Consider the following 26,763-nt stretch of genomic DNA (forward strand, 5'->3'; position numbering starts at 1 on the left):
ATGGGCCCTATTATAGAAATCGAATCGAGGATTCGATACAATCACTATCACACCGAGTAAAATCTGGAATTATAGAAATCGAGGAAAACTGCTCGATTCGTTAGCAAGCTCGAATGTCAGCGGTTGTGATGAAATATTTTGAAACAAGCTTGAAATGTTTCACGAAGCACTATAGAAAGGATGCCAAATCTTTTTTTGAGGTATCTGCTATGAAAATGTATTTCCAAAAGTGTTAATATGGTTATGTTTTGGAGAAAACTGATATTCCCTCAACGAATGAAGCTTAATAGGCATAATGCATGCATGGATGTGTAATAAAAACGATATCATGGAACAATTTGCTTTACAAAAATATAATTATTAGAAAATGAATCTTTTCATTTATTTTAACAACAGCAATCTATGTAATTCCGTAAGGAGTTACACATAAATTCCACTTTTTTAAGGAAAACATTTTTTTTATGTAATTCTCTTTTAGTGTCGATTTCTTGTTGTAGCGGCGTCAACAGCATTATTGTATTAGGTCACCACCTTTGGCCCTGAATTCTCGCTTGTTGTGTGCTAGTGTTTATTTACTTTTCACCTCATGTCAATCCAAATCTGTAATTTAAAAAAAATCATTATTGTTTTGCAAGGCATTTCAGCTTTAGCATATGGTATAGAAAGTTCGGTATAGTATAGCAATAAAAAAGAAAATTGCTGACAAAAGTAACACGTACTAACATACGCTAGCAGGAATAAGACATTATTAGGTAGGAAATTCGTTTGATAGTAATTCAAATAATATGATAAAATTTACTTATGAAGTTGTATGTATCGTAGAAGAAACACTTACTTTCTGGCATTCTAAACCAAGACGCATTGATGGTCTCAGCACATTAAGCTTCTCACAAAATTCCTCCAACGTTACCTTAACCTGGATTTTATTTGAACTTCCTCCACAAATACCTCGAGCAATGTTTTCATTCGCTTTTATTGGTTCAACGAGTCGTTCAAACTGCTGGTGATTTGTCTGTCCACTCGTTTTCAGCCACTGAAATATGTGCTGGAAGTAAGTTCTGCATTGTAAATTATAGCTTAATTTATATGAATAATGTTGGATTGAACAATTACCTTGTATAGACTATTCTGGCAACACCGTAAAACAAATACTGATAAAAAAAACGAACATGTGTTGAAAATTACATATATTCAAGCGTTTCTGAAATGTTTCCTAAAGGAAAATATCAGGGACGCAAACCAAAACAAAATAATTCTCTGAAGATATGCAACAAGTGAACCAAACAACTCGAAAAGTTCTGACACTTGCATCGATAGCTATCACTCGCTCGGTGCTATCGAATTGCTCGATTTCTATAATAGTAAAATAGGTCTAACGAGCAAAATTCTTATCGCCTCGATTTCTATAATAGGGCCCTATATCGAAAAAAAAAAAACAGAAAAATACGGCTAATTTTTTATTGTAAATAAATTTTAAATCTGTACAATTGCAGTTTTAGCGATACCTAACTTTCGTTCTTTCGCATGGATCGATCGTAATAAAAATTCCTAAATGTACTTATTATAAAGTTATAATCTGAAACAAAGAGTTTGTTGTACATATTGCATTTCATAATTATGACTTTATTGCAATCCATGCAACTAAAAAAATAACAATTTGATTTCTATACATATATACTGCTTACATGCTAATACTTTGAAACCAAACAACCACAATATTTGGTACAAAACTCGCTTCGATGTTTATGACACATTCGAATTTCATCATTTACGTGAAAACAAAAAAAGAAATAAAAAAAAACAAACAAAACGCTTACAATTTCATTGTTTGCATGAAGACTAGAATTATCTTGTTTGCTTGTTTGTAATTGTAATTGATCATCTTGCAACACAAATCTAAATGTTTTTTTATATCCGCTCGTAGGTAATTTACTTACGATCTAATGGTTAACACTAACGCTCGTTTCAACTAGTAAGGCATTTCTGTTCGTCATAATATAAGCGGTAAGCTATCGATAACTTATGTATGTTCACTAAGTATCTTAAATAGGGAGAGAGAAATACAGGGGGTGTTGGGCTTTCAAAGGGTTCATATGTAAATAAATAATTCCTGTGTGCGATCGATACTGATCAGAGTAAGTGAAGAAGGTTCCTTGCTTGGAACGATTAGAATTTCCCTGTCAGCGTGATAGTGCATCCCGAGTTGTGATGCTCTATCACTTGCTGCTTAAGCTGGATAACATGCTGTTTTAGGTTGAAAACGATACTGCACAGTTCGGTGTTCTGGGATTTGAGTTCTTTCACTTTGTCCTCGAGCTTCGAAATACGTTCCAACTTCCGTTTGCGGCACTTTGAAGCTGCCACCCGATTCCGTAGCCGTTTGCGTTCCAGCTTGATGCGTTCCTGATTCTCCATATCGATCGGGCTGACCGGAGGCGATTGGGGGACTATCTGAGGCTCTTCCTTTATCACTCCCGGGTAGTTGTCTGCAAAGCGAAAGGAAAGAGACTCATTAGGTCTAAAGGTCGACAACAATAAACATGTTACATACCGAGGTCAGTGTACGTGATGTCACCACCACTCATCGTATTGTGAGAGGATGTAGTCACGGTTGCGACAGTTGATGCTGCTGCTGCTGCTGCTGCGACGGAAGTCGTGCTGTTTGTATTCGCAGCCGTGGTGTTGTTATTATTGTTATTGCTGTTATTGTTGTTGTTATTGTTGTTGATGATCATCTTATTGATGTTGTCTTTCTCATGCATCGAGAGCAGCGCTTCATCGAATCCTTTGGCAAATTGTTCCTGTTCGGTGGTCGCCTGGAAATGATATAAAAAGATGTGTTTATTAGTGGTATTCAAAAACTCACGAACCATCCAAATGATATATTCAAGGGCCGAATTTGAACTGAAGTTACCAGCGTAACTTCTTTACAGAATTTACAGTTTTGTGTGAACGAACCCTTAGAACATTTTAATGATCTGTCAATGTCAAAACGTTAGTCAAAATAAACACTTTTATCATCAAAAATTACTACCGAAATTTGGAGTCGGTGGTTGCAACATTAAGAGCACTTACTCTAATTTTCGGTCTCAATAATCGTCCCATCTGGCAGACTGTGCATAGTTTAGAGACCAAATTTGAGTTTACATTTTCGCTGTTGGTTCTTACCGTTCCAACAAGAAGCACCCCAGAATGAAGCAACGAAAATATCACACCCACAAGTGAATCCATCCGAAACGACCCAAATCAGTCAATTGCACGGCGTTCTCAAGAATTGGGCATCTCCCAAACCTCATTGAGGCTTACTTTGCGAAAACATCTTGGGCTACATCCTATCAAGATCAAATTGACTCAAGACCTAATGCCACTTGACCACATATGAAGCGCCAAAACTTCTCCGATTGAGATCTGACGAATCTTGAAGAAAATGATGATTTTCATCACAAAATTATCTTCAGCGATGAGGTTTATTTCTGGATAAAAGGCTTTGTCAACAAGCCAAATATGCGTTATTGGTCAGATGCGAACCTACATGTGCTTCAAGAAACACCATTGCATCTGCAAAAAAAATCTGTTCGGTGTGGTTTTCGTGTCGGAGGAGTGATTGGGCCGTATTACTTCGTCGATGAGAATGACAGTCATGTTACCGTCAATCGTGCTCGTGCCTTGGCCGAGTGGTTAGCGTCATAACTAACATGCCGGGTGTTCGGGTTCGATTCCCGTTCTGGTCGGGGGAATTTTTCGTCAAAGAAATTTCCTCCGACTTGCACTGTGATCACGCGTATTCTAGAGCTTGCCACTCAGAATGCATTCAAGGCGTGTTATTTGGCATAGAAATCTCAACTAAGTACTAATAAAAATGACGCAAGTAATACTACGTTGAGACGGCGAAGTTCCTCTAGGAACGTTAGTGCCATTGAAGAAGAAGAAGAAGAAGAAGAAGTTACCGTCAATGGAGAGCGCTATCGCGAAATGTTGGAAGACTATTTTTGGCCAGAATTGGAAAATCATAACATCAATGCACAATTATATGCGGTTTCAACAAGATAGTGCCACTTGCCACACGGCGCACGATACAATGGATGTACACCAAGACTTTTTTTACGCGGTTTTATTATGCGGATTTTCCAATTAGCGCGGTTTTATTATGCGGATTTTCCAATTAGCGCGGTTTTTACAATTAGCGTGGTTTTTTTAACGCGGATTTTCCAATTAACGCTTTTTATCGCGGATTTTCGAATCAATGCGGTTTTTTTTACACGGATTTTCCAATTAACGCGAATTGTCGAATTAATGCGGTTTTTTACACGGATTTTCCAATTAGCGCGGTTTTTTTACGTGGACTTTCCAATTATCGCGGATTTTCGAATTAATGCGGTTTTTTTACGCGGATTTTCCAATTAACGCGGTTTTCTTTACGAAGTACGTATCCCCCGCGTAAAAAAAACCTGGGTGTATTGAAAAGTAAATTTTATGAATATGTTATTTCGAGAAACGAACCTGTCAATTGGCTGCCTCGTTCATTCGATTTGGCGCCATTGAATTTCTTTTTATGAGGCTATGTCAAGTCACTAGTCTATGCCAAAAAGCCAGCCACTTTAGAAAAAAGCTCAGCGAAATATGTTGCCGAGTTGTGGAAAATTGGTTCCAACGGATCGATCGTTGTTAACGTGCCCGTGGTGGTCATATGACCGAAATCGAATTTCATTCTTAAAACGTGCGCTGCAGATTTTTTTTCAGCCGATAGTTTGGTCGGGTTGGGTTGCTAGTTCGCACACTAACCAACTGTCGACCGAATATTCTCGAACGACTGTGTATTTAATTTGTTTTTGACAACGGAGAAGGAAAATCGGAAAGATTCAGAGAGCATTGGATGTATCCCATTCTTAGTGATTCGCACGGCACGTAAGTTAGATGCCAAAATTGAGAGCGAACCGAGAGTGAATTGTACTATCGGTCGATAAACAATCGTCGTGTGTGCGTAGATAGATGCTAGCCAGTACTGATTAAACGGACGGTTGATAGTTGACCGACCGAATAGTTTGAATGCAATCGGGTATCGTCCGGTACTGAATCGGTGTAGTGTGCGCATGTGTATATCGCTCCGTACTGATTAAGTCGGCCGACCAAAAACTGTCGGCCAACAAAAGTCTGCAGTCTGCGGGGGCTCTAAGAGTTGAACTACAACTAGAATAAATTTGAACTAAATATCTTAAGAACTTGAGTTTAAAAAAAAAATTACAAGTCTTTAATAAAAACCCGCTGCATTAAAGTAACCAATGTAATACATAGTACGGTATGACATGCTTCATGTTTGCAACAAAAATAATGAGACCTTTTTTAACCTCACTTACAGAGATTTTGGCATGTTTTCGACGAGGTTTCGGAGGTGATGTGGGTCCAATTCGTCCCAATACTTTGCAGAGCTACTTGTTTGTCACACCCGTTTTGTACACATTTTTTTTATCTAATCTGTTTATTTTATTGAACGCATTCAGCACTTCAGCTGTAACAGAGCCGATTTTATTCGTGTACGTTTTTTATCTTTATCGATAATGTTGTAAATTACACAGAAGCCTTTTCGGCGTAAGAATATTCCTATTGTTCGAATATTCCGTACATAGCGGGACCGTACATTGTTGTGCATCTTGTTGTCGAGGGCAGTCCAAAGAAATTCAATTGGGACTCTGGAATGGCTACTCCATGGGGTTTGATAAGGTTCGATCGGAAGAATGTTTGTGTTTTTTCGCCGTACGTTTTGGATCGTTACCCAGTTGGAGCGTCAATCTTCCAGTCCCATTTTCAGCATAAAATCTTCCAGGTTTTCGCATAGAATGTCAATATCCCCCTCTACCTTTATAGTTCCATTAATTTGGACCGAATTCCCCACGTCAAACAATGAGAAACAACCCCAAACCATAGTATTTCCATAGCTCGTTGAATTATTGTGTTCGAAATGTATATTGGTGTTATCGCTCTAGCGTGAAACACAGCAATAATTAAATAACGAATTATTCGAATTCGTTTTTAAAACTGAGTCAGTGCCAAACTGACTCTGTAATAAAAAAAACGTTTTCAGTTTCACGAATGCGGTGGTTTGTTGGTGTGCGTTATATAGTCTGATTTGTTTATATTTGCGACGACAAATGTACAGTGTCGACGTCTGGTGGCGATATTAGTGCTTGGGAGGTAAATTATTCTCTATCAGATCAGAAGGGCCAAATGGAGTGTAAAATAATGAAAGTTGTCGATGAATTTCCTGTTTGTTCCACAAATAATTATTATTATAATATAAAATCATCACTAGACACAGTTTTTGCTCAATATGTTTCTGCGATGTCGTAAAAAAACTCTTATTTCATCACATAAAGAAATATTCGATACGTTGAAGTAAATTTTCAATCATAATTTTGATTTTGAAAGCAGGTTTATTCCACCTGGATATCCATCATTATTTTAGCCTCCCAATGAGAGCACACGGAGCTTAATGCCGTCTACTCGAATATATCTTCAAAATCAGAATCCGAATTGGATTACGATTCCAATAATACAAAAGCAAAAGCAGCAGGTTTCTCATTTTCATAGTCTTTATTTTTAGATTTCCCAGAACAATACTCGGAACTTGATAGTTCAGTATAGTTGTATTGGTGAACCCGAGTGCCAACCCGTGAAACATCTCAGTGCGAAACTAAAGGCTGATTTAGACGATGCCAGTCAGCGCTCTAGTTGAAGTATCCAGTGAACAGAGAACAGACACTCTGTTCGAGTTACTTGTACCAGTATCGAACAAGTAATTGGCCTTGAACTTGAACAGAGTGTCTGTTCTCTGTTCACTGGATACTTCAACTAGAGCGCTGACTGGCATCGTCTAAATCAGCCTTAACAGCTTTCGGGGTGAACTAGCGCGACACTGAGTGCGAAACTGAGTAAATAAAAAAAACGTTTTGACAGCAGTTAGTGCGGCACTGGGGTTGAAACTGAACAAAAACGAATTCGCTATTAGGCATTAATGAAAGCTCTTCTTAACGTTTGGGTTTCCATGCGAGACAGCAGATCATTTTTATGATGGTAAAAACCTCCGCAAACTTATCATTCGATAGCAATCCTCACCAAAAAATGGTCTAATGGATCATTTCTATAACCATAGACAGCAAAGAGCCTGGCCGGGTAAGGGAGTAAAAAGTGCCTCAAAACCAAATCACCAACTGTATGGCAAATATTGTATAGGATATTGAATTAGAAATTTTGACAGTTTATTCGAACCCCTATGTGGTTTAACATAGGATCTATAGTGAAAAACGTACTTTTTCAATTATTTCACGCCAAAAGCTTCGAGATAAAAATTTTTTAAAAATACTGAATGTGCATCTTACTACGGTGTATCAAGAAAAATTATTAAAAAAAATTCATCAAAAATTGAAGAAAAATATTGAATTTTTGAAATTTTTTTGTGATTCAGAGATTCAGTACTACTCTTATTCATATTTAAATGTGTTCCTACGCCTTTTCTAGATATGTGTGATTTTTTCAGATATTTTTCAGTGTTGCGCGGTACAAACAATTTTTTTTTTATATTTCCAAAGGGTCTGGCTGGGTAAAAGGGAGTAAAGAGTTTCCCAAACCAAACCGTCAGCTGTATGGAAAATATTGTTTGGGGACTAAATCAAACATTTTGGCAGTAGTACCATATATTTGAGTCCTTATATGGTACACCATGGGATCTATGATGAAAAATACACCTTTTCGTTTTTTTTTCACGCCATTCTCAATAGCTTTGAGACAAAAATATGAAAAAATACTGAAAGTACATCTTACTAAGGTGTATTGATAAATATCTTCAAACTTTTTTGACGTAGGACTACGTCTAACCGGAAGATATAGGGGGTGAAATGGAAATCTAGGCACTGAACAAGTAGGAAAAAATGCAAGATTTGGAACGCTTATAACTCGAGCATTTCTCAATAGATCGCGAAGGTTTTTGCATCAATTGATAGGAAATATATCTACGCATCTATCATAACGAATAACATTTCATTTTTCTTGAGATAAATAATTGAATAATTGTTAAATATCAAGCATTGTCCAAATGCCCTATGTGCCCATTTTTGATTGGTCCATTTTGTGCTCCTCAAATCGTACCGACTAAAACGGGCAACCAGAGCAGCAGCGAAATAGAATGAAGCTCGATTGGAAAGGAAAAAGAAAAAAAATGAACGAAACAGTACCACACATGCGTAATTCTCGAGCCAGCCAGCCAGCTTAAAAATCCCCGCTCCGCTGCAGTAACGATCATTCTTTGTGTGGACACCGACTGGACAACATCGTTGCTGGACGAGCTGGACGGCGAGGGATCGAAACATACACGCGCAGAACTCTTTCCGTTAGGATGCCATTCAGCATCGAGAAAGTTTCGGAAAGATCTAATCATTGCTGGAAAATAATCTGCCAGTTCCTTTGGGAATTTTCAAAATATATTCATGTGAAAGAGTTTAATTGAATGTTTTCTATCCATGTAACACTGTGACCAAATATGTTTCAATCAAGTGCTATTAACAGATGTTTATCGAATTAGTATTAACCACTGGTGGGCTTCCAGTATCGAGGAAAATGTGGAAATATCTAATCGTTACTGAACATAATCTGCCAGTTCCTCTGGGAATTTAAAAATTCATTCATGTGAAAGAGTTTATTTGAATGTTTTCTATCCATGTAACACTGACCAAATACATTTAGTTTTGTGATTTTTCAATCAATCGCAATTCACAGGATAGCTTCTGAAGATTATTCTTCTCCGTCAGTAGGATATTTCCGTATCCAATATTGTATACGCCCGCAATCGATTATTGCTCAGTCGCCGAAAGTTCCGAGCTCAGAGAGTTCATTCCCCTCTAGTTTGCCTTCCAAATTGCCATCGTAAACCACACCTTCTCTCGATTCAATCACACACAAAAAGCATACTTAAGCGATATTCTGGTGGTGAGACACATTCATTTTTCGTGAGGACATCGACAAGACAACATCGTTGCCTAACGTGCTGGAGGAGGTGGACATACACGCGCAGAACTTTTTCCGTTAGGATGCCATTCAGCATCGAGAAAGTTCCGGAAAGATCTAATCATTGCTGGAAAATAATCTGCCAGTTCCTTTGGGAATTTTCAAAATATATTCATGTGAAAGAGTTTAATTGAATGTTTTCTATCCATGTAATACTGTGACCAAATATGTTTCAATCAAGTGCTATTAACAGGTGGTTATCGAGTTGGTATTAACCACTGGTGGGCTTCCAGTATCGAGGAAAATGTGGAAATAACTAATCGTTACTGAAAATAATCTGCCAGTTCCTCTGGGAATTTTCAAAATATATTCATGTGAAAGAGTTTAATTGAATGTTTTCTATCCATGTAACACTGTGACCAAATATGTTTCAATCAAGTGCTATTAACAGGTGGTTATCGAGTTGGCATTAACCACTGGTGGGCTTCCAGTATCGAGGAAAATGTGGAAATATCTAATCGTTACTGAAAATAATCTGCCAGTTCCTTTGGGAATTTTCAAAATATATTCATGTGAAAGAATTTAATTGAATGTTTTCTATCCATGTAACACTGTGACCAAATATGTTTCAATCAAGTGCTATTAACAGGTGGTTATCGAGTTGGTATTAACCACTGGTGGGCTTCCAGTATCGAGGAAAATGTGGAAATAACTAATCGTTACTGAAAATAATCTGGCAGTTCCTCTGGGAATTTTCAAAATATATTCATGTGAAAGAGTTTAATTGAATGTTTTCTATCCATGTAACACTGTGACCAAATATGTTTCAATCAAGTGCTATTAACAGGTGGTTATCGAGTTGGCATTAACCACTGGTGGGCTTCCAGTATCGAGGAAAATGTGGAAATATCTAATCGTTACTGAAAATAATCTGCCAGTTCCTTTGAGAATTTTCAAAATATATTCATGTGAAAGAGTTTAATTGAATGTTTTCTATCCATGTAACACTGTGACCAAATACATTTGGTTTTGTGGTTTTTCAATCAATCGCAATCAACAGGATAGCTTCTGAAGATTATTCTTCACCATCAGTAGGATATTTCCGTATCCAATATTGGATGCATAAAACCTTGTGCCTCCAACGTAACGCTCTCGTTTTCGAAGTTCTCCAAATATTCATCAGATTCAACTTCATACAAATGATCTCTAAATCAACGTGTCCTACGTCACCCTTGCGGTTATACCATAGATATAACCCACTTCCTGTTTTCATCAAAAAATCTAATAATAAAAAAAAATTAAATACGCAGTATAAACAATTTTTATATATTTTCTGCCATTTCGAAATTAAAAAAAAAAAATAACTGTGAGACCCACTTCTGCTCTAATTTTTATTTGAATGCGTTCGTATGTGGCGTTCTATTTTCTACATTTGGCGTAATTTTTCCTGAATTTCCGAGAGAATTGCGAGACACAAAAATAATTTTCTTCATCGTCTGCATTATTATTTTTATTTTCTTGAAATCGATTATTTTATTGTATTCGTGGTTTCCAATCTTACAGATCAAAATAAAAAAAATTAAAATAATTCGATTTTTTTTAAGTGTTCTTCTCATTAATCCGAATGATCTTTCTACAAGGACTTTTTTTTCTCACAGAGCTCCGTCGTACTGCTGACTCCTATGAATTTGATAAACCATCTAAATTCAATGTAAAGATAATCTCATATATTTTAAGATACGAGAAAACATACCTTTGTACAATGCAATGCTCTAAATATACCGACAAAATTTAGACATATGGAAAACAAAATTCAAAAAATGATAGAGCAGTAATGGGTTTCTATATTCAAAATAAATAAAAAATGCCCAAAACCCAAAAAAAAAATTTTTTCTGCGCGATTCTCTTGAAAATTTAAGAGAAAATTAAGCTACATGTGGAAAAAACAACACATACGAATATATATATTAGGCTGTCAAAAAAGTCCTGCGGTATTTTTTTTGAATTTTCATTTGTTCATAAAATTAGTTACAATCATCTGTTTTAAGTCAAATATGCGCCGTTTTGTTCGATGACTTGTTCCCAACGAGATGCCAACTTCATAATACCCCTGTTATAGAAGCTCGCTTCCTTATTGGCAAAAAACTCGGATAGCCAATTTTCACAGGCCTCTTTTGTGGCTAACTTCTGACTACCTAGCTCGTTCGCCATGGACAAAAACAGGTGGTAGTCACTTGGTGCAAGGTCCGGACTATACGGCGGATGCAAAAGAACCTCCCATCCGAGTTCCCGGAGCTTCTGGCGCGTCACCAAAGAAGTGTGTGGCCTGGCGTTGTCCTGATGGAAGACAATGCGGCCTCTGTTTATCAAAGATGGCCTCTTCTTCATGAGTGCTACCTTCAAGCGGTCCAGTTGTTGGCAGTACAATACCGAATTGAGCGTTTGGCCATAGGGAAGCAGCTCATAATAGATTATTCCTTGACAATCCCACCAAACACACAGCAGAACCTTCCTGGCCGTTAATGAGGGCTTGGCCACCGTCTGAGCCGCTTCAGCAGGTTTCGACCACGACCGTTTGCGCTTCACGTTGTCGTAAGTGACTCACTTTTCATCGCCAGTCACCATCCGCTTCAGAAACGGGTCGATTTTGTTGCGATTCAGCAGCGATTCACATGCGTCGATACGGTCAAAGATGTTTTTTTGCGTCAACGTGTGTGGCACCCATACATCGAGCTTCTTTGTGAATCCAAGCTTCTTCAAATGGTTAATAACGGTTTGATGACTTATCCCCAGCTCTTGGCCGATGCTACGGCTGCTACTATGCCGGTCTTTCTCGGCTAATTTAGCGATTTTGTCGTAATTTTCGACGACAGGCCTTCCGGAGCGTGGCGCATCTTCGACGACCTCTACACCAGAACGAAAACGTTGAAACCATCGTTGTGCGGTGGAAATGGAAACTGTATCGGGTTCATAAACTGCACAAATTTTATTGGCAGCTTGAGATGCATTTTTGCCTTTGTCATAGGAGTACTGTAAAATATGTCGGATTTTCTCTTTATTTTGCTCCATATTTACGACACTACAACTCACGAACGACTTAACCAAACAAAACACTGTCAAGGACTATATTATAGCGCGCAAAAATACCTTTCCAACAAGCTATAGTATGACTCGATATAATGAATACAACTAGAACTACGCGCTTACAACGACACCTCGCGGATATACCGCAGAACTTTTTTGACAGTCTAATATAAAAAAAAAATTTTGTACCGCGCAACACTGAAAAATATCTGAAAAAAATCACACATATTAAAAATAGGAACACATTAAAATATGAATAAGGGTAGTACTGAACCTCTAAATCAAAAAAAAAAAAAATTCAAAATTTCAATATTTTTTTTTTGATAATTTTTCTTGATACATAATCTGAAATAATCTAAAAAGTACGTTTTTCACTTTAGATCCTATGTTAAATCACATAGGGATTCAAATAAACCGCCAAAATTTCTTATTTAATATCCTATCCAATATTTGCCATACAGCTGGTGATTCGGTTTGGGGGCACTTTTTACTCCCTTACCTTTTTTAATTTATCATAGAATCATAGAAAATTATGAAATAAACAGAAAAACTTTTGGAATTCATCGTGATTGCGGAAAACATCCTGAAGATCGATGTTGACATAATGAAATGTCTCAATTTTGTATGCATTGTGTTTAATTTTACTCTACGCTTAGGGTGGCCGTCTTACCCCGTCTTCCCCTAAATGAAGTCCGATTGAGCTCAATGAGGTACATATAGAGGTGGGGCAGTAGGCGAAGTGTATCTGTATTGGCAAACAAAATATCATGTCGTTATTATTTGCATTCAATATGGAATGTATATGGAAGAAACAAAATAATGTTGAAAGTACTCACGGTTGCATGATAATTTGAGCATTCGCTGCTTGGCTATTGAGCTGAGCAGTCCAGTCTTTCTTTCACCCCTCAAGCCCGTGGCAAGTTCGTTCGTTGCGATAGTGTACGCGTTCGCACTTTATTTTGCGCTCCTTCAAGAGTGTTAGTAGAGAGTGAGAAGGACGAAGTATCCTCGTAGTGAAATGAACGGAGAACAAGTCAATCCGTTTGTAAAATCTTGCCTTTCCAGGACGCCGACGAAAAAAAGTGATGCGGTAGAGAACTCGTTAACCTGCGCTGAAAGTGAGCCCGCTTTGAACAAATCGCCGGAAAATAGTAATTTCATCTTAAATGTGAAGACGATAAAAAAGTGCAAACAGGGATAGATCGCTATTTTAAAAGAAAAATGAGTCCCAATAGTGCAAACACTGGCAACGCAGCCAAAAAAACAAGCACTACAGCCAACACAGTTATCTCTCTGAGCAATAGGTTCGATGCCCTTGCTCCGGTGAACGACGAAAGTGCACAGCAAAAAACTGTAGAACCAAAGCCCGCACCGATTTACCTGCGTCAGGTGGTAACTAGAAACGCGATTGACCTAGTTAAAAAAGCTATCGGTAGCAACAATTTTCTGTGCCGCAATGTGCAACGCGGAAACATTAGTGAACTAAAAGTGCAGTGCAATACGATTGACGATTATCGCAAAATTGTCAAGGCGTTAGAGAAGGAAAAAACTCTCTATTACACCTACCGCTTAAAAGCTTGGAAAGGTCTAACTGTGGTGCTGAAAGGCATAGAACAGGGTGTTTCACCCGATGATATAAAAGACGTTCTAACCGATAAAGGTTTTGAAGTGGCTTCGGTTACTAATATGTTGAACCGACTAAAAAAACTACAGCCGCTCTATAGAGTAGAACTAGAGCCATCAATGAGGAAATTGAAACCGGGTGAAGGCATCTAATTTATAAAGTCACCCGACTTTTAAATCGTGTAGTGACGTTCGAAGAGCCGCACAAACGGACTGGCCCGGTGCAGTGTCACAACTGCCAAGAATACGGGCATACCAAAGGTTATTGCAACCTTCCAGCAGTCTGTGTAGTCTGCAGTGGCATTCATGAGACAAAAAAATGCCCAGTCTCAAGAACAGCAACAAAAGCAAAAAAATGCAGCAACTGCGGTGGCAACCACACTGCAAACTACAGGGGGTGCCCTGTACATACAATATTAATGAAAAAACCGCATGAATCTCGACAAAAAGCTGCAACTAGCAGGCCTGCAAACTATCAGCCAACCCTGCAACCAACGGTAAATTCAGCCACACACCCGAAACCCCAACCTCCTGGTTTCACGCCTACACCTAGCACATCGTATAGGGATGCTCTACTCTCCCAACCTCCAACACCAATAATTCCTCCCGCGGACCAATTACAAGTATTTATGGGTTCAATTATTACATCAATGCAAACAATGATGCAAGAAATGTTGCGTAGCCAGCAACTTCTCATCCAAAAATTGCAATGTTCAAAATAATTTTTTTGAAAATCTGCTATTGGAATGCAAACGGGATACATAACCATTTGAATGAAATTAAACTATTCTTGAACCAACACGACATTGACGTTTTTCTTATCAATGAAACTACAACATCAGAGTTACGGGATATGATTTCTATGGTACAAATCACCCGCACGGGTCAGCAAGAGGTGGGGCTGCGGTCCTCATCAAACGAGATATTCCACACTATTTATGGCACCGTCACAGTACTCTAAATATCCAAGCAGCGGCTGTGTGCATCGAGAATAAATCTGGGAAAATAGTACTAACAGCACTCTACTCTTCACCGAACCACCACCCTTCGGAAGAGGAACTGAAAGACTTCTTCTCACTCCAAGGGCACCGATTTATCGTCGCTGGTGACTTTAACGCAAAACACACCTTTTGGGGATCAAGGCTGATTACCACTCGTGGTCGCGTATTATACAACGTTATCACTGACTCTGGCTATGACATTGCATCATGCGGTGAACCGACACACTGGCCAGAGGACCTCGCACGACTTCCGGACCTGCTAGATTTCGCTGTCACAAAAAAATATTAATAGTAAACGAATTCGATCGAAGCTTCTTCTGGACTTATCATCTAATCACTCACCAATACTCCTGGAATACTTCATTGAAAAGGAAGTGAAGCAGACGTCATCTAATCTCACTAAATTTTCAACGAATTGGACAAAATATAAGACATATATCTCCTCTAACATTCTCGATCTACCTCTGGATAACGAACATCATATCGAGGAAGCAGTTAACCAGCTCAGTGTACTCATGAAGAACGCTGCGAAGATAGCTACCCCACCTATGAAGCCTCAGAAACACAAAAAAAAAATGAGTGGGTTATATCTATGATATAACCGCAAGGTTGACGTGGAACTACCTTAGCTTAGCAATCATTCGTTTGTATTGATTAAATTCTTGATTGAATGAAACAGTTTCCAAATTCAATTGAGTTCAATATATTTGCTCTGTGAGTGAAAAAAATGAACAAATGCCGTGTAAAGTCAATTCATTTATTGTGATTGATTGTTCTTCGTTACAAGTAAATTTAATGACGGACCTTTTACGTTTGGTATGATGACAAGAACAAAATATATGTACGGAAGAATTATCAAACGTTTGATGAACCAGCCTAAGGCTGAAAATCTTTCCAATAAAGACAAAAAAAAATTATCAAACGATTATTTTATTTTACATTTCCCTCTGAAGTTTACATCCCAAAAGTGTACATACTTCTCGAATCTCGAATTTGCTTGAAACTGGGAAGTTCATTCGCTTCTAGTGGCTGCACGATTTTCCCAGGTTCCTCAGTTTAGAAGATCATGTTAGGACAGACATATTCCACTCTGCACAAAGGCAAGCGAGGACAAAAGTACTCGCAGTTTGCATTTATTTGCAGAGCCGATTTCCCCAGAAACCTCGGATTTGAAGTCTGTGTTAGGGAAACACATTTCAATCGGAACAAAAATACCCCCGATTTGTATGAATTCGCAATGCCGATTTCCCCACGCTTCATGGATTTGAAGTCTGTGTTAGGGAAACACATTCCAGTCGGAACAAAAATACCCCCGACTTGCATGAATTTGAAATACCGATTTCTCCAGGCACCTTGGTTTAGAAATCTCTATTAGGGAACACATTTCGGTGGGAACAAAAGCTCCCCCTACTTTCGTGTGTTCTTCTTCTTCTTTTGACGTGGGACTACGTCTAACCGGAATATATGGAGGGTAAAATGAAAACCTAAACACAGAACATGCAGGAAAAAATGAAAGATTTCGAATGCTTATAGCTCGAACATTTCGTACTGGATAGGAGAGATGTTTGCATCAATTGATAGAGAATATTTCTACGCATCTATCGCAACTAACAAAATGTTGTTTTTCATTAGATAAACAATTGAATAACTGTAAAATATTAGGCGTTATCTAAACGCCCTAACTGCATCGTTTTGATTGGCCCGATTTACGGTTTCCCTAACACAGTCATCAAAACCAAGCAGCCTTGGGGAAATCGGCATTGCAAATACATGAAAGAAGGGGGACTTTTGTTCTCATCGAAAAATGTTCCCTAACACAGACTTTAAAACCAAGCAGCGAAATCGGCATTGCAAACACACGAAAGTAGGGGGAGCTTTTGTTCCCACCGAAATGTGTTCCCTAATAGAGATTTCTAAACCAAGGTGCCTGGAGAAATCGGTATTTCAAATTCATGCAAGTCGGGGGTATTTTTGTTCCGACTGGAATGTGTTTCCCTAACACAGACTTCAAATCCATGGGGCGTGGAGAAATCGGCATTGCGAATTCATACAAATCGGGGGTATTTTTGTTCCGATTGAAATGTGTTTCCCTAACACAGACTTCAAAACCGAGGTTTCTGGGGAAATCGGCTCTGCAAATAAATGCAAACTGCGAGTACTTTTGTCCTCGCTTGCCTTTGTGCAGAGTGGAATATGTCTGTCCTAACATGATCTTCTAAACTTAGGAACCTGGGAAAATCGTGCAGACACTAGAAGCGAATGAACATCCCATTTTCAAGCAAATTCGAGATTCGAGAAGTATGTACACTTTTGGGATGTAAACTTCAGAGGGAAATGTAAAATAAAATAATCGTTTGATAATTTTTTTTTGTCTTTATTGGAAAGATTTTCAGCCTTAGGCTGGTTCATCAAACGTTTGATAATTCTTCCGTACATATATTTTGTTCTAGTCATCATACCAAACGTAAAAGGTCCGTCATTAAATTTACTTGAAACGAAGAACAATCAATCACAATAAATGAATTGACTTTACATGGCATTTGTTCATTTTTTTCACTCACAGAGCAAATATATTGAACTCAATTGAATTTGGAAACTGTTTCATTCAATCAAGAATTTAGTCAATACAAACGAATGATTGCTAAGCTAAGGTAGTTCCACGTCAACCTTGCGGTTATATCTTAGATATAACCCACCCATTTATTTCAGTAAACAGCACCTTTTTGGCTTTAAGAGGGTTTAAACTTTTCAGTTCACTCGCCTCTAGGCTCTTTCGTGTGTTTGCAATGCCGATTTCGCTGCTTGGTTTTAAAGTCTGTGTTAGGGAACATTTTTCGATGAGAACAAAAGTCCCCCTACTTTCATGTATTTGCAATGCCGATCTCCCCAAGGCTGCTTGGTTTTGATGGCTGTGTTAGGGAAACCGTAAATCGGGCCAATCAAAACGATGCAGTTAGGGCGTTTAGATAACGCCTAATATTTTACAGTTATTCAATTGTTTATCTAATGAAAAACAACATTTTGTTAGTTGCGATAGATGCGTAGAAATATTCCCTATCAAGTGATGCAAACATCTCTCCTATCCAGTACGAAATGTTCGAGCTATAAGCATTCGAAATCTTTCATTTTTTCCTGCATGTTCTGTGTTTAGGTTTTCATTTTACCCCCCATATATTCCGGTTAGACGTAGTCCCACGTCAAAAATTGTTACTGCCTCCCACATAAAAGCAGCAGTTGCAGAAAAGCGACGACTAAGACGTATCTGGCAAAACAAACGATCGCCAGAATCTAAAAACCAATTCAATATGGCACAACGTAAACTAAGAAAGCTATTACAAGACGAGAAAGATGAAAAATTCCATAATTACTTAACTGAATTATCGCCAAATCAAAATAATAATTACTCACTATGGAAGGCAACTAAGAATCTAAAACGACCTCAGTTGCAGGTACTGCCATTTAGAATGCCCTCTGGTAATTGGGCCAGAAGTGACGATGAAAAAGCAGCAACTTTTGCAAACCATCTTCAAAAAGTTTTCACTCCGAATCAATCCAGACCTAATCAAGAAACGCTCGAATTTTCTGGTGCTATAAACCAAAACGAAATGAAAATGAAACATCGGCTGGTGAGACATGTTATCAATAATCATATCAATGTGAAAAAGCCACCCGGTATCGACCACATCAACGGATATATGATCAAGGAACTACCTGACCTAGCAATTAAACATCTCACGAGAATTTTCAACGTAATGACCCATAAAGGATATTTCCCACAGGCATGGAAAATTTCGACCATCATTATGATTCCTAAGCCAGGGAAAGACGCACAGAAAGTGGAATCTTATAGACCTATCAGCATCCTTCCAATCAGAGTAAAACATGGCACTATTGAACAAGTGCACCGATTGATAGAAGAAATTCGTAAAGTATATGAAGGCCGCGGATACTGCTCAGCGCTTTTTCTTGATGTAGCTCAAGCTTTCGATAAAGTCTGGCACGAAGGACTGCTCTATAAAATTAAAAATATGCTACCACAAGTATATGAAATTATGCGTTCTTATCTACTGGGAAGAAAGTTTCATGTTCGGTATAACCAAACTCTATCACCAGAGCAAGAAATTTGTGCTGGCGTTCCTCAGGGCAGTGTTCTTGGACCAGTTCTCTATCTCATCTACACAGCTGATCTCCCGACCGCGCGTAGCTTAATGACTACAACATTCGCAGATGACACAGCTATTCTCAGCAGTCACAAAAACCGAACGATTGCTTCACGGGATCTCCAGGAACACATAACGGTCGTGGAAAAGTGGCTTCAAAAATGGAGAATTAAAGTAAATGAAACAAAATGTGTCCACGTTACGTTCACGCTTAATAAGAACACATGCCCACAAATTAAGTTCAATAGATCTGCAGTACCTCAATCGAATGAAATTAAATATCTTGGTGTACATCTAGATCGTCGTCTAACCTGGAAGAAACACATAGATGCGAAGAAAACGCAATTGAAGATGCGAGCAAAACATATACATTGGCTAATCGGGAGGAAGTCGAAATTAAAACTAGAGTTCAAACTACTTCTATACAAATCCATGCTGAAACCTATTTGGCATTACGGCTGTCAACTATGGCAAACAGCTTCAGCAAGTAATATCGAAATCATCGAAAGAGTACAAAATAAACTGCTAAGACAAATTACTGGCGCCCCTTGGTACATCCGCAATAGTGTCATACATCGAGACTTAGGGATGGCGACGGTTAAAGAAGAACTTCATAAAACGAGGAGGAAATATGCGGAAAAGGGAAAGAATCATCCAAATCCACTAACAAGGCGACTCGGTCAACCTATGGTAACACGTCTGAAGAAAAAAACCTTAATTATTTGAACGTGGTCAAACGTTAGTGTTGTGCTCCAGCACACATGCGAAATTTTAACTGTAAGAATTGACAACAAACGTAATACTTTATTATGTTAGAACTAAATGTATAACCAATTATTGTTATTTCCACATTATGAAAGATTCAATAAATGTATGTATGAAAAAAAAAATAAAATAATAAATTGAGCCAAAATTCGCATGAAATCATTCAACTGGTTGTTTTTTAACAGATGACAATTATATCGTAGCTTATTTCGATTATTCATGTGACAAAAGGTCCAGAGAGCAGTCGTATGCTTAGTTCTGGAAAACAGTAATATTTTCGGTGAAATTATGATTAGTTGGCGATTATTATCTCACAACATACACACCGAAACTGAGAGCCTTCGAAAAATCAATTTCATTACGGTAAAATAATGAAACTTCGGTTGTTTCTATGAACGTGGGAGAGTGAAAATGCCGCATGGAAATATCACTTTTATCCGTCTTTTTTGACGAGATTTCACTAATATTCACTCCACGCTATCACTTTAGTCTCATAGTCAGCGGGAGCTGTACAAAAATTAACGTTTTTAATTGATGAATTACTTCCTGAAAATAGCATTTTCACATGGATGCGATGGGCAATCAAAGATAAACACAACGACTGACGTCACTATTTGCGAAATAGTTATGGCAGCGCATGCTGTGTCGCTCAAAACTCGACCATCTTCATTACCTTTTTTCCAGGACATTGGATTGAGCTGATATTGAGCAAAGGGTAGGTAGCATTTTTAATCAAGTTCGCTTTGAAAATTCGAGATGGCCATTTTCATTGTCACTCTAGTGTACACTCAATTTTGCGATGCCTAGAATAGAGATTGTTTTCAATTTTTAGGAATAAACAATTAGCAGAAAACTTTTCTCGGAATTTTCTTGCACGTACAGCTAGTTAAATGTGTGAGTAATAAAGATGCATCAAAAGAATCAATGTATTGTAATTTTTTTATACTAAATAAATGGAAGGTATCGTCAAGTAGCATTCGTACACTCAATTTTGCGATAGATTGTATGTCGAAAACACGGGTGTATGAATGGCATAAGGCATTCAAAGACGGCCGAGAAGAGATGAATGATATGCTTCGTGAAAAGCAACCATCCACTTCTTCGACTGATGAAAACATCAACAAAATTGAAGGAATGGTGCTCGGTCATTCAAGTTTGATAGAGCCAACTTCTTCTTTCTTCTTGAATGGCGTTAACGTTCCCTGTGGAACTTTTGCCGTCTTAACGTATGCATTAATTAATTAGCGTCATTTATTAATACTTAGTTGAGATTTCTTAAGCCAAATAACACGCCTTGAATGTATTCCGAGGGGCAAGCTCTTGAATACGCGTGACCACAGTGCAAGTCGAAGGAAATTTCTTTGACGAAAAATCCTCCGGCAAGAACGGGAATCGAACCCGAACACCCGGCATGACAATGTGAGACGCTAACCACTCGGCCACGGGTGCACTCTTGATAGAGCCAACACGCGGTTTAAATATCTTTTATGAGACTGTTCATATTTTGGTTTATGTTTTGGGCAGAAGAAAAGTCGCAGCACACCAAAAGTGCCAAAAGATCTCAAATAAATTCAAAAATTTCATCGCAATTAAGTGGCTGAAGTTTCCTTCATCTCCAACCAAGTTTGCCGGGCATCTCCAACCAAGTTTGCTTCCCATACTTTTGCGATTCCTCTGTCAATTTTGATCTGTCCATGCGACAAAAAATCCATGGAATCCCAGATCATCTACGCTCCGATTCCCCCGCTTACTCTTCGGTTCACAGAATTATCCTACAGATTTCTCATCCGTTGCAAGATCATGAATCCATTGGTGATTGATAACTTCGAAAATCTACTCCAACTGACTCCTCAATTAAGTTTTATGTCTTTGTACCATGATTTCCTTACCCATGAAGTGCACCCTTCACCGGGCATCTCCAACCAAGTTTGCTTCCCATACTTTTGCAATTCCTCTGTCAATTTTGATCTGTCCATGCGACAAAAAATCCATGGAATCCCAGATCATCTACGCTCCGATTCTATTCCGCCGATATTTTCGGCAGAATATGGGAAAGTTAGATCTGATAAAATGTTCTTTACTGACGGTTCACTCATAAACGGGTCCACTGGCTTCGGCATCTTCAATGAAAATTCCAGTGCCTCTTTCAAACTGAAAGATCCTTGTTCCGTGTATGTCGCTGAACTGGGTGCGATATACTACGCACTAGGGATCATTGAAACACTGCCCATCGACCATTATTTTATTTTTTCAGACAGTCTCAGCTCAATAGAGGCAATTCGTTCAATGAAAGTTGATAAACGCTCATCTTATTTCCTAACAAGAATAAGACATCTATTGAGTGTTTTGGTCGAAAACTTATTCAAGATTACCTTAGCATGGGTTCCCTCTCATTGCTCGATTCCGGGGAATGAGAAAGCGGACTCGCTAGCTAAGGTGGGCGCTTCAAAAGGCACACTTTTTGAAAGGCAAATTGCCTATAATGAATTTTTTCACATTCCTCGTCAGGACACACTCGTTAGTTGGCAGCGCATGTGGGTGAAGATGAGTTCGGTCGCTGCTTACACACGATTATTCCTAAGGTTTCGACGAAAGCTTGGTTTAAGGGATTGAATGTAGGTCGTGATTTCTTTCGCGTGATATCTCGGCTTATGTCCAATCACTACAACCTAAACGCGCATCTCTATCGCATTGGGCTCGCAGCAAACAATCTTTGTGATTGTGGCGATAGCTACCACGACATCGAGCATATTGTCTGGTCGTGTATCCGGTTCCATGCTGCTCGCTCTCAGCTCTCTAGAGCACTGAGAGCAAAAGGCAGACAATCGGATATCCCCGTCCGGGATATCTTAGGTAGCCGTGATCCTGATCTTCTGCTTCATCTATACCTGTTCCTCAGAAACGCCGATGTCAACGTTTAATGATGTTTCCTTCGTTGTGTCCCTGTTTCATATCCCTCCTATCCGATCTATACATTTTTACTTAGTCGCGGCAATACATACACACACTCTTTACAGATGCACGGGCCGAAGGTTGTGCAGTCCACTGATCATTCAACAAGAGCCAAAGGTTGTACCGCTCATGACAACTCTACACGAGCTGATGTTTGCGCCGGCTAGTGACCATTCTATCCTGGATTCCTCGAGTCGAGAAGACGCACCACGCTAGATATGGGGTACAGACTAGGGGGCGTTGCTGATTAATGGTCAGCTGCATCCCAAAAGGAAGTATCCCGTGTCGGGCACAGGTACAGAGCATTGGAGACAGCAACATCACAATTACGAAAACACTTGTAATACTAACCTCGAGCCAACCGCGAGTAATCGGTTACATATTACTAACATAGTTATAAGGCAAACATTGTCGAAATATTGAACTCCCGGCCCCGTCAGGTTGACGCCATATGAGCCTTGATAAAAATATATATTTTGGATAAAAAAAAAAGTGGCTGAAGACATGCTTGAAAGATCGAATTCTGGAGGCGATCTGGCGTAGTGGTAACATCCATGCCTCTCACGCTAAAGGTCACGAGTTCAATTCTCACTCCCGACATTCTTCCAAAAATGGAAGTAAAAAGTGACGAACCAGCTAAATGAGCTGAAAATCACTATAATACAGATAAAAAAAAAAAAAAAAAAAGATCGAATTCTGATCCCACGTTCATCCAAGTCTCCAGTTATGGCCCCGTGTGACTTTTTCCTATTCCCGAAACTCAAATTATCGCTTCCTGAGGCTCGTTCTGACAGTATTGAAGACATAATAAGGTTTCGCTGTGTGACTGAAAGCATTTTCTGAGTACAGTTATAAAAAGTGGTTCGATGTTTGTTGGAAACGTATTGCTTCATTTTGAAGGCGACATAAAACATAAATTTAGGTGATAAATCAAATATTTTCTTTAAAAACACGAATTCTCGGTATATATTCGACAGATTGTTCATCCAATCTTTAGATTTGAATACTCGTTTAATCAAGGAACTATGCAATGGACACATCCACAACACATCCCTGCTTTTTGTATTATAGGACGACATTAAAATTATTTATCAACATAATCGTCTGACGACACGGTCTACATGATAAAAATGAATGTTAAACATGAATATTCCATCACAAAATTTAGTGAGGAAGGTTGATAAAAACGTCTCATTGATCTTGCTACAAGCGAAGATCTGGCGCGAAAAATCCTAAAAAGCAGCGGACAAGCTGGACTTCAATCTCAAATCGGAAATTATGACTCATTTGGACTTCTTGTATAAGCGTTTGGGCGGGATTTACCCGACGAAATACAGCATGGGTAATTGGAAATGAGAAATGATATCTCGGCTCAAGGATCATCATTCCGTTTGTTTCCACGTATCCTGGCGGACTTTCGGCTCCTCTTTTAAATCAAGACCAAGGTAGGAAACAAATTGGACCGTGGAAACGTAGTCTTGTTGATGTTGAAAAACATGTGTTTGGCAACAACGGGTTGTTTACCTCAGTGTAATTCATCTGAGATTTCTTCAGGGGGCCGCATAACAAACGTTATTGCAATCAAAAGGGCCGGAAAGGTTAAAAGTTCGATACCACGCGCTCATCACTATCCAATCTGCCATAGGTATACAATTCAGGTGAATTTACATGCTTCATCCGAATCGAGTACATAGCTTTCCACACTTCGAGGAGTCACACCTTGATGCGTCAATGGACAACTAAAGTGAAGATACAAATATGCGACGGAAACATGTGCTAGGAGATTCACACATGCAAAGTTGTTGAACATTTCTATAAGTGATTCGGCTGCATATGTTTGACGGGGAACAGACGAAATAGAAAAAAAAAATCGCAAAATACATGTTTGCTCTGAAGGCCCAAATAAAAACCCATTAATTAGGTTGACTTACCTTCGTCGGGTAGAGAATACTGCTCGGTGTAGGCGTGGGCAGGGCGGCGTTGTTGATTATTATCTTCTCTAGTTCCGGCGAGACGAGTTTCAGCACTTGCAGGTCTGGCGAGGTCAACACCGGAGGTGCCGTCACCGAGGCGTTGAAGCGTGCCTTGCGGGATTTGCCCGGATTCAGCTCGAGCGTCGCCGGTCGCTTCAGGCCATTCCTCGTTGGTGCCTGATTCGACGAGGGCACAAATTGCGGGGTGTTGTTATCCTCGTAAAATGATTCCATGTTATTGTTGCTGATGTTATTCCTCATTGTGACGACGAATGTGTGGCACAGACACTTGTTCTTTTTGTTTGCTTTTGTTCACTGCTCGACGCCCCGCAGAACTTCACATAAACTAACACTATTGCACACGTAAGTCACTCGTATGATTTGCCGTATAAAAATCGATGTAATGGGTTTCAAGGCAAAGACATTAATGAAATTCATTCAGCAACTTTGTGCTTCTCCTTTCCGGACTAAGGTCACTTGGCTTGTTTTTTTTCTCCTATGCTGCTGTTCGCTCCTTCAACATACACACTTCTTATCACGATATTCCATTGCAATGTGTTACGTCGGTGTATGATTTTATCAATAAGTTAACACTCCATAAGTGAAGAATTGATTACTTCGCACTACGTTGTAAACGACGATTTTTTTTCTGCTTTATGACTACCAACACGAACGCACACGATTTGGTATATTCTTTGTCACGGGAAACTGTGTGTAAACAATAAAATTCACTCGCAAAAAGTTTCACAATTAACACTCGTTTAGCCAAAAGTTTTAGCAAACACACACCGAAACGAATTTATTTTCTAGAAAACGAGATTGCGAAATGGTTCGCGACACAGTAGGTACTGCTGAATGTGTCCCCCCGAAGCTCGAAGCTCGGAATAATAGCAATATCATCAACGACACAATATCGTAGCCGAGACGACGAGGGAGAGAGAATGAAATACACGACCGATGGGAACACACGAAGCGCACTGTTTGACGTTCGACATACGAATGAAGCGATTGTAGTACTACTGGTTGGTTTTCATGAATCATGATTCTATAAATAGCACGAGACGTCATCGGGCTGGGCGTTGATTCGTTGGCCTGTCCCGTGGCGCGTGTGTATGTGTTCGTGTGTGCATGAGAAGGCAACAAAGTTCGTTCATTCGCTTTGGGTGCCTCAAATCGTTCGAATTTTAAGTACAATCTGATGGATAAATAAATACTTTGATATGCGTGGAAGCGCTTGGGAAATGTTACCGCAAATTTCGGTTGTAATATTATGAAGCTAAAATATGAAAAAGAAATGTTCAATTGTGAGTCATTCATGTATTTCACGGGAAGTTTGTACGAGAATATATTTTTGTTACAGTGTAAACTGATGTATTCTCCTACAGTATTTATTCGCACGAAACGAACAAGAAAATAGATGTACTGTTTGGTTGTTGCAAAAAGTGGAATATTTACGATCACAAAGTTAATACACATGTACATTGTCTTCAAATGTTGATAATGATCTACAATCCGTTCAGGATTCTATTATGCCACGCGTAATTATTTACTGAATGAAACTTATAGGGGACGAATTTCATGCCAACTCGATTGGCCGTTGGCAGCACCATCTCAGATAGCAGTGGAACGTTGTGGGTGTAAAGACATGGGTCATTCAAGCAACTTTGCCTACTTGAAATATTCGAAAAACAATTAGACTGCTTTTTGGAAAATGCCAATTTTTTTCTTAATTTTTTGATACTATGAAACTATGATACCTACAAAATTCATGTCAAAGGATGAAATGTAGGAAAGTGTTTAAATTTTTACAAAAAACACTTAAAATTTTTTGGAAAAAAATTTCGCTGACAAAATGTTATTTTATATTTTTTAAGTTTCTTTAAAAATTAAAATTAATTTTTCTCAAAAACGTTTTTTTTTTAAATTTTTTTTGGCTATATATATATATATATATATATATATATATATATTTATATATATATATATCAATAGCCCTTACAATTCCCAACAAGTCGTCCATATATCGGAAGATAGGCACTTTTACAGGGAAAAAGTTTTTCAAACAACAATTTTTTTATATTTTCTTTGAAAAAAAATACAAGTAATCCTAAGTTTGTTGTCTTTTTCATGTGTAAATTCTCACGTTTGACATGTTCTTCACATGTTTCTAAATAGAGAAAAGTTAGTAGAGCATGTAAATTGCGATAATTC

General features: G+C 38.6%; 2 protein-coding genes across 2 annotated transcripts in view; one reads left to right on the plus strand and one right to left on the minus strand.

Annotated features, from left to right (window-relative positions):
* The window catches only part of LOC129770923 (uncharacterized), a 227,966-nt gene that overhangs the window by 85,938 nt on the left and 115,265 nt on the right, over positions 1–26,763 (plus strand). The gene's annotated exons all lie outside the window — the stretch shown is intronic.
* LOC129770927 (transcription factor Jra) lies at positions 1,432–25,561 on the minus strand. Its single transcript, XM_055774126.1, has 3 exons — positions 24,511–25,561; positions 2,552–2,816; positions 1,432–2,486 (listed from the first exon to the last, which is right to left on the minus strand). Exons 1-3 carry the CDS (start codon positions 24,811–24,813, stop codon positions 2,167–2,169), a joined length of 888 nt encoding a protein of 295 aa, XP_055630101.1. The 5' UTR covers positions 24,814–25,561; the 3' UTR covers positions 1,432–2,166.

Source organism: Toxorhynchites rutilus, chromosome 2 (assembly GCF_029784135.1).
Source record: "Toxorhynchites rutilus septentrionalis strain SRP chromosome 2, ASM2978413v1, whole genome shotgun sequence".
Classification (NCBI taxonomy): domain Eukaryota; kingdom Metazoa; phylum Arthropoda; class Insecta; order Diptera; family Culicidae; genus Toxorhynchites; species Toxorhynchites rutilus.

Coding starts and splice junctions, on each gene's coding strand:
- LOC129770927 (XM_055774126.1), bottom strand. CDS start 24,813: ATGAGGAATAACATCAGCAACAATAACATGGAATCATTTTACGAGGAT. Junction 2,817..24,510: donor GTATTCTCTACCCGACGAAG/GTAAGTCAACCT, acceptor TATCATTTCCAG/GCGACCACCGAACAGGAACA. Junction 2,487..2,551: donor CATCACGTACACTGACCTCG/GTATGTAACATG, acceptor TTCGCTTTGCAG/ACAACTACCCGGGAGTGATA.